Source organism: Phalacrocorax aristotelis, chromosome 1 (genome assembly GCF_949628215.1).
Source record: "Phalacrocorax aristotelis chromosome 1, bGulAri2.1, whole genome shotgun sequence".
Taxonomy (NCBI): domain Eukaryota; kingdom Metazoa; phylum Chordata; class Aves; order Suliformes; family Phalacrocoracidae; genus Phalacrocorax; species Phalacrocorax aristotelis.
The window spans coordinates 157,949,599-157,958,871 of NC_134276.1; the positions used below are offsets into that span (position 1 = coordinate 157,949,599).

At 43.3% G+C, this 9,273-nt stretch overlaps 1 protein-coding gene across 1 annotated transcript in view; it reads right to left on the minus strand.

Annotated features, from left to right (window-relative positions):
* Positions 1–7,416, minus strand: part of ALDH1L2 (aldehyde dehydrogenase 1 family member L2) — a 35,578-nt gene extending 28,162 nt beyond the window's left edge. Inside the window, exons 1-2 of the mRNA XM_075075372.1 lie at positions 7,213–7,416; positions 1,137–1,278 (exon numbers count right to left, since the gene is read on the minus strand). Coding sequence (XP_074931473.1) covers positions 1,137–1,278; positions 7,213–7,401 — 331 coding nt within the window. The 5' untranslated portion in view covers positions 7,402–7,416. The remainder of the gene's footprint in view (positions 1–1,136; positions 1,279–7,212) is intronic.
* Between the last annotated feature and the right edge of the window lie 1,857 nt (positions 7,417–9,273).

Consider the following 9,273-nt stretch of genomic DNA (forward strand, 5'->3'; position numbering starts at 1 on the left):
GGTTAAAATAAATATGTGATTGAAATCAGTGGAAATTTTGCTTAGTTACATCTGCTAGTGTAAGAACTGTACAACAATAGTTTATATAATGTAACCAAGTATCATGGTATGCTTCCAGAGCTGGATAGTTGAATTGCCTTTTTCTAAGCTAATAGTTGCCTCCTCTAATTCTTCCAAAGTAGGATTAAATCTTTTAATGAGGTAGAGTTACAAAATATAATAAACTTGAGAACTATATGCTTGTTTGGGAGTGCCACAGCCCCAGTAAGAAAAATTTATATTTGTTTCTTCCCTCATAAGAATTCTGTAAAAACATGTCAGGACCTGACCAAAAATAAAACCCAAAAAACTTAAGACAACTCATGGAATGTAGTTTTAATTTCTGATTATCCATAAAGGCATATTCCATTCTGGCACTTCTATTCGCAGTCATATTAACTCACTATTTTTGTGCCACTGGGGAAAAAAAAAAAAGTTACAATTCAGATGATTTCAAAGTTGCTTCTTTGTCACACTGGGTTCTGCTGTATGAGTACAATTCTGAATCCCTGTCAGGCAACTACTCTCTCTTTAGGAAGTTTAGAAAATCCTTATGCATCTTGGCAATGGGAAAAGGGAGAGCAGATCCCCCTCTACCCTTTTCAATGGGTTTCCATAGAGCAGATGAAAGAGAAATAGGCTCTGCAGGTACACTGCTGCATGCAGGCTTGTCAGAAAGGGCAGGAAGCCAGGGATAAACTGCCTTGGCTTCATGCCTTGAGTGTCCCAGAGAGCACAACGAAACAGGTGACAGACGTTTGTGCTTGAGTACAGCAGCTATTTGCTTCAAGATACAGGTCTACTTCAGGATGATTACCTCTAGGATGTATGTTCCAATAAGGTACCCGGATTAATTTATTTTTTAAATATCATGATGTAGGGCCCTGTATGGTTAGAAATAACTTTTAAACACTAACTAACCAATAAGGCTAAACCAGTTCTAGGACTTGTTTGTTAAAGCATAGTTCCTGTCCTGAATCCCATCTAATAAAGGCAATATATGCAAGTCATTCCCATATAGATATCACCTTCTCACAAAAAGGCAAGTTAGTTACGTATGCCTGTAATTTTAACATCTGGATTAAGGATACACTCACCCAAAGGATCAGCTTGTCCATTCTTGTCAGGCACTGTGAATACTCCCACGACTTTATGGCCCTCTTTTCTCAGCTTGTTATAAACTTCTTGTCCAAAAATACTTTGACCTATAAGGGCTAGCTTTAGCTTATGTTGATAAGCCTGGTAAAAAGAATTAAAACAAGCCATGTTCTAGGATGCAAAGAAAATACGTTGTTGCTTACATTTCTCTTTTGCTCCTTCTTGATCAATGTTCATTTCAATTTAAAATTGAATAGTCTTTTTAGCCCAATTACCTTTGAAGGGATAATAATCTTTTGAGATTAAGGACAGACATGTGCAATTCAGAGAGAACATACTTAACATTAAAGTATCATCTGATACTGTCACTGATGTTTAGATTGCTTCCCCAGTATTTTCATTAGACAGACCCACTGCTTGTTGCAAAAGGCATAACAGGCTGCATGACCTTATTCGTAGTCAGAACTAATATAAGAAATGAAAACACGTTTTTTGAAACAGATACATAAAACACTTTTTCTAGGCATAACTTAGGTGCCTGGAACATGCTCTCTAAATCCCTATAATTAAATGGCAGCATATTATTTGTGGTTAACATGTCTAGGCTAAAGAGGACAAGCTTGAATTGTTCCTGCCAAGTAAAAGGTAATGATCATCCATTTCATCCTCCTGCAGGGAAATACAATACTGCAAGGTTCCTTTGTTAGACTTCCACTGCCTGCTGTGTTTGCATTCCAGTACACTGAACATGTGCTTTTAAGCTTCTTCAGACCAAGTAGGTGCCAAGAACTGCCCCAACTTTTTCTTTTTAGGATAGTTATAATCACAGCACTACGATAGCAGGATATCATGTACTGCTATGTTATTCAAGCGCTGGCACCCTGAGAAAGCTACTAACTCCTTCAGAGTCCCTTTAGATTTAAGGGACAGTTGCGCTCCTCTCCCACCCTACCTCCAGTCCGTTGTCTCTAACACATCCTTTATCCCAGAACTGGTATTCCTGTAGCTGCAAGACCTGGAATTCCTGTAGCTGCAAGACCTGGATTAGGGTACTGAGGTAGGGAGGCACTGACCTGACAAAATGCAGCTTATTCTTAACCGGATCTATTCAGTAACCTAGTTCATTGCACTGCCACAAGTCCTACTGCAGGTCCAGTGGGGGAGCAGAAATGGGCATACAAGCACTGGCAGAAGGGTGGAACTGTTCCTATAAGCAGTGCCTTTTCATTTTTCATCAGCTTCTGGAAACTGAAAACTGGAAACCTTTGAAAAACAAGTGGACTAGCAGACCTGGTTATGAAGAAAAGGTCCAGACAGAATAAACAGAAAACTTACCTTCCCCAAAGCTGAATCTAGCAGAAACTATTCCTAGACTCAAGCCATTAAAGAACCCTCCTCTTAGGAGACCTGAATGAAAGGTAGAAAATACATCTACATATTCCCCACCTTTATTCTTAACTTCATCTTTTCCAACTGGACTTTGACTTCCATTTTTTTTAATGACTCATTGGATGCCATAAGCTCAGAACGGTAAAGAGGAATCAAAGCACTGTTTGAATATCTTAACCACTGGCATTTGTTCTGAATGTTGGCACTTTCTCCTCCCTCCTCTTTTCTCTTTCTTACGGTGGCTGGGACATGAGGATACCTTGACTAAGTGGGTTATTGATTGGATACCAAAGGGCCTGGACTGCCCATCAGATCATGTGACAAACTCTATAACAAACAGAAGTGTCCTGAAAAACAGGTTACTCGAAACCACAATCCAGTTCATTGCAATTCATTTCACAGCTGAAATATTATGGGTGTATTTTGCTGTTTTCAAATTACATTTTAGTGGTTCGGCTAGCCTCAGAAAAGGGAGTTATGACATGGTAGGTTCCATTAGAGGAATATTGAAGCGTGCTTTTTATTTTTGATACAAAACAATAGGAAATAACTATTTGCCCAGAGACAGTATTTTCCCTCAGATTGAAACTGCATAGTAAAACTGTCCCTGTATTACAGCATTAGTCAGCACTAGTGCAACTGCAGTAGGAATAAGTGGTAAGATGCAAAGGCGGTCATAACTCAGGCTCTTGCAAAATCAGATTGTTACAGCTGACTGGCAAAAAAGTCTGTGAGACCGGTGATGGTCATATTCCTAACCAATGCTGCACTGTTGGCAGTAATGCCTAAAATATGTCCGCTATTTTGTTCTTGATAGAAACAAGACCTTGTTCTGAATTACAATGAGCACAACTTACCCCTGCAGTCTTTGTCTAGCAAGGCCCAGTGGATGCCGGTAGGTCTCATTACCGATGCTTTATGACTGATACCTTTGCTTTTACAGCAGAAATGTTGCTGCATTATAAAAACTAATTATCAGACTTTCCTAATCACTTAATTATTTTAACTATCACAGCCAAGTTGGAGAAAGATTAACCTGCTGGATCACTGAATATGTTTGGCATGGTATGAAATCCTCTGATTTCTCTACAGTGCTAATTTACAGTGGTAGCCCAACTAGTACATTGAAGAAACATTGCAGATAGTCCAGATGAGTTACTTATTCTATTGTCATCCTTTTGTTAACATCTCTCAGTAAGAACACAAGACTGGAAGGGATGTCCTTAGCTAGCAAATCCAGTCCTCTGCCATCACAAGCAATCATGTCATATGATTGCTTTTGTAAATTTATCCAACCTCCATTTTAAAGTACTTTTACTCACTGCTGTACTCTGTCGCTTCTCTGATACTTCTTGTAATTTTCAGTCCAAACTTATCACCACTTTAAGAGCTACTTTTTCTCCAGTTACTCACCAAGTATTACTAACATATGCATCCTCTATTCCTAAACTTTAGTTCATATTTCCCTATCAATAAATCTGATTCTTGTATTACGTGGAGCTGCATACCAGTTTCAGTTCCAAATCATGAGTTGCTGTGAATCAACATAGTTTCAGTAAAGCTACATGTGCTTAATTTGTGCTAGTTGTAGAACTGAGTCAACAAATGATGAGAAGTCAACAGAGAACACAGACTCCAAAGGAACAAAAGAATAAAACTGGCAAATATTATAAGAATGCAGATTGACTAAGTCAAATTTTTTCATTGTAGTGCACAAAAAGATTAGCCTGGTAGCAAATCAGCTCTGCTGTCTCACACTTATAGAAGGTTACTCAAATGGAGACTGATTTCAATGGCAGGAGGGATCTGGTAGTTGTCCTATGACCAGTGGTTCCTGAATTACTTCTCCAATTAACGGTACATGTGTATTGCATGATTTCTAGTAACATCTGGCTTAGACATGGCAATTTGCTTGTTGCGCATTAACACGTACACTGTCACCAGTAGAAAGCAGGAGCCAAACCCACAAGACAGCCATGCCCAGGATTTCTACTGAGTAAAAAAAGAAAAAAAAAACCCAGAAATCCCATATGTGGAAGGGCTTGCATAATCAGACCACAAATTAAATCCTTCATTTTTTGTCTTATTTGAAAAATGGCAGTTGAGCAATTGCACAAGATCTTATAGCCAGCTGAGTATTATTCTGGGAATTCTCAAGCTTTTTTACATAAGAAGAGTTAGACCTGGTAAAGTGGGAAATCCTTTCCAAAGAATTTAATGTGGACGTAACACCCAATTAAAAAGGAAAGTTCTATAAGATTACTCAGAAATCAAAAAGTTTGGTGTTTTCTTTCTTATGGAAATGGCATATTTTGGCCAGCATACCACCACTAGCATTCTTCAAGAAGCTGTAGAAAGGAAGCTCATTAAAGAACAGTAAAACAGCCTTGTTGTTGAATAATGTGCTAGATGGACACTGAATCATTATCACGAACACATACAAAGATTAAACTTTTTATTGTTTCTGTCAGTGATGTTAAGAGGCTATATTAGATTTCTTTTGCAGTTGCCTGGCTGACCATGGACATACAACACCCATCAACAGATGCACGGGAAACTTAATCATCATGTAGTGGATTTTTTGCTGTACTTTTGCAAGATGACCCAGTTCCTAGTTATGGCAAACAATGCAGCTCTGGTGGCTTAGATAGATCTGGCCTGTCTTTTACTACTTTAGTAGTCATAGGATAATGTAGTTATTATGACAGCACTACCAAAAGATAAGAATTTAGAAGTTGGTGTTCATGCTACTGTAATTCTGTTATTTTCATTGTCTGGACGTTTAATTTCTTCTTTAACCTTCTAGTTTGCTTATATTATGAAACAGATTAATATTAATTCTGTTTCCCTGATTCAAGTGCTCACAATCTGGATGAAGAAAATAAGATAAAGGTAAGTAGCATAAAACCTGAGAACTACTTGTACAAGCAGTCTTATCTTGAATGCTCAACTTGTCTGAAAGTTTCACTTGTTCTGAAAGCTTCAATATGAAAGTGCAGATTTAAGTTTAACTTCCCTATTTAAAAATTCTGGCCATATCATCTGTTGATACAGTACTGGAATTTATTTTACAATGGCTCATTAAAAGATACACAGTATTTTAATGTTTGCTTCCATTCTGGTTCTTTTTTTCCTCCAAAATACCTAATAAAAAATAAAACTAATAAATAGAATTAAGCACTGCATAGAGAAGCAGCCTGGCAAATGCTGGTAACTATCTTGTCAAGTTCCAGTTCCTAAAAATGGAATACAAGTCCAAGAGCTGCAGTTTCTTCTCTCAGAAGAGTCTAATGTTACAAAATCTATCCATAGGAGAATATTTATTCCATAGATAAAAATAATTTTCTGTTACTGCCTCTTTTGCATGTGTGTCTAACATTCAACTGGTTATAAGCTCCTAATCAAATTTCTTGAAGGTTAACATTTAGTAACTGCTACTGTGGTTATGAAGTTTACTGTCAAAAAGATTACAATATTTTATTTATTTTGTGTAAGAATTTAGTGAAGCTAGGAAAAATTTTAATGTTACATCTTTTTTAAAATGAATGTAAAATTATGCCTCCTTTGAAAAGCAGTACTGCAACTCCATTTCTGTTGAGGATCCCCCTGTATGTACTAAATCCCAGTGCCTCCAAATAGAAACTTGCCGTAGAGACTCCCCTCCTATCTACACATCTACAGGCAATGCGTTCTCCTCGGTCATTCATTATAATTTTTTGGCGCTGCTGGCTGCATTTCCGAAAAGCTTGTGTTAAATCTCTTCATTCTAATCCCTTCCATGCAGATACCTCAGTAGGACTGCTGTCCTCATGCTAACCCAAGCAGTCAAACATGAAACAAAGAACAGTCTTTAGGAAAGAAAAAAATCTTCTCCCAGCCTCATTCAGCTTGCCAGACCTACACATCTGGGCAATTTGGATCGGGCCAGGCTTTTGGGGAGCCGTTACTTGCAGGAGTTCTGCAGACTCTGTATTTAACAGGACGTAAAGAATAGCTTGGAACAAATGCGCAGAGCTGTAAAAAACTAAACCATGGGGTGCAGAGGAATTTAGGCCATCAGCTCCAACCCCGAGCAACCCACCACCCCAGAGGTAGGCACTGGCCACGAGAAGGGCACAAGCTAAACACTTCTTCTAGGCCAAAGCGCGGGGCTTCTCTCGGGCACCGGCTACCGGCCCGGTCCTTCCTAACTGAGAAGGCGACCTTCAGCTTCCCGCAGGGCAAATCCAGCGAACAGCCACACTCACATTGTTCTCGGCACACGGTTACCGGGGATGACCACAGCACCGCCGGTGCCTGTTCCCTGCAGCTTCCAGGCACATCCCTGCAAGATGCAGCGCCCAGATGATGGCTGCGGTCCCGCTCGCAGACCAGCCGGGACAGATGCTGCTTCTGCACCCAGACCCAGCGCCCTCCCGAACCCTCCCGACCTCCCCGTGCCTGTAACGCGCTTTACTAAAACCCCGCCGGAGACAACGCGCATCACCCCTGATGCTCCCTCCCGCCACTTCCCCCTCCTTGCTCGGGCCCTGGCTGCCCTCCGGCCGGGGCGGCACGCCGAGGAGCGGCCCCCGCCGCTCACCCCCGGCACGGCACGGCACGGCACGGCACGGCACGGCACGGCACGGCACGGCACGGCACGGCGGGGAGCCCACGTCCCGCCGCTGCCCGCCCCGCACCACTCACCGCGGCCGTCGTGCAGAACGCCCGCAGCAGCCGGGGGGGTGTCCGCAGCATCTTGCGGAGCGCCGCCGGGCCCCCGCCTGCCTCAGCCGCGCCGGGCGAAGACGGAGCCCGGCACCGGGGGCCGCGGCGGACCCGCCTCGTCTGATGCAACCCGCGCCGATGCCGCTGGCGCCTCGCCAGCGCGTGCATCCGCGGCCGCGGCGGCGCGCCCCCGCTCGGGTTCGCGGGAGCCGGCGCGGCGCCGGGAGGGGGGAAGCCCCGCACCTGCCGCCGCCGCCGCCGCCGCTCCCGCTGCCGCCCTCTTGGCGGCTGCACGGCTGGACCGGGACCGCGACAAGGGCCGGCGTGGCGGGGGCCTGCAGCCCCGGGGAGCGGGCGGGAGGGGGCGGGGGTCTCCCGGCCCGCCGTGACACGAGTCACGGCCACCTGGGCGGTATTTTGCGGTGCGAGGCGCCCGCGGGGCCCCCCGCGGCCCCGGTCCCGTCCCCGTCTCCGCCCCAGCGGCGGCGGAGCCGCTGCGCCGGTATTGTGCCCTCCGCCGAGGCGTTCCTGGGAATCCGCTGTGACAATCACGTAGAGTCACCGGCGTTCATTTTTAGCTTCTTGCACGCCAAAAATGCCGGTCACGAGGCTAAAAAACATTAGCGACTTTCTGGAAATCCGTATCGCCAGCATCGCCGGGCATTTTTAAAGCAGCTCACTCTACTTAATAATTAAAAGAATAAATCTTCTAGCATTAAAGCAAATGTTTCAGCTTCAATATTTTTCTAAAGTCACAACAGAATCCTATCAGAGGTGTGGAGAAGGTCTTGAAAATACAGATTCAAAGTGCTAAAAAAGATCGGAAGACAAATGAAAATGACCCCAAAAGGGCTGTGAATAGCAAACCCAAAAGTAGAGAGCATGGCAGTAGTATAAGCATCACAGCAAACTAGGTCAGGTTTAAAGCCCAGCGATGCTTAAGCTTAAAAAAGGGTGGGTAAAAATCTGAAATACGCTCTGTTCCTGTCAAGAAAACAAGGAAAAAAATGAGAAGTTGGTCGTCATGTGGCCGAGTCGCGAACCACATTAGAGAGGTCAGAAGCAACATTTGAGCCAAACCTATGACCTGCAGAGATCTTGCCACAGTAGAAAATACACTAGACAAAGTCTTGCCTGGCACTTGCAAACATCCATGTCTCACTGATTTTTCAATGCTTTCCTGCAAACGAAGTGTGCTGGTAATCGCCAGGGCTTAATTCCAAGGCCCCCACGCTCCTCTTCAGGGTACTTCAAACGCCCAGCTGTACCTGGAGGAAAAGCACCGCTGCAGATCTGCTGCTCCCTCCGTGTTCAGGGGACACGGGAAGGAGAGGCGCTGCAAGAGGTAAATTGTGCCAGTCCCAAAGTCAGTCAGGTTGGCACAACAGAATTCCCCCATGGAGTAAAGTTACACAAGGGCTTGCATTATGACTCTCATGACATAATTCATTCCCTGATTTACTCCTGTGTAGTAAAACTATATCCTGCCCTTTATTCGAGGCTCTTGGCAGCCCCATAAGTGCAGGTGGCATCGAGTGGAATCAACAGAAATTATATTAGAAGCTTTTTAATTAAAATAAACCGCTGGACTCTGCTTTTGCGATGAAAATTCAACAAAAAAAATCACTACTCAGTGTCTAAAGTTTCCTCTCTATGGGGTGAAAAACCCAGCGGAGTACTTGGTCCACTTCAGTGAAGATTCTTCTCACAACACCTTTGTTTGGAGTAAGTGGTGATTTATTAGATTATGGAATAGTCAACTGAGGGAATCAGTGAGTGAGTTTGCTCTGAGACATTAAAAACAAAACTAGTAGGATTCGTCATCAAAAAGTCCCACTAACAAAGGGTGAGAATACATTTACATAAATAGTTCCTTCTCTAGTACCTGTGGCACTGAGGGTTGAAAAAGAGCAGAGGACAGTAATTCCAGATTTTCACAAAGAAAGCTGAAAGATTTTGCTTTGTGGCTTATTTTTAAAAAAGTATATATTCTGTTGTTACTGGCTACTTCTATGGGTATGTGGCCTCATATCTTCTACT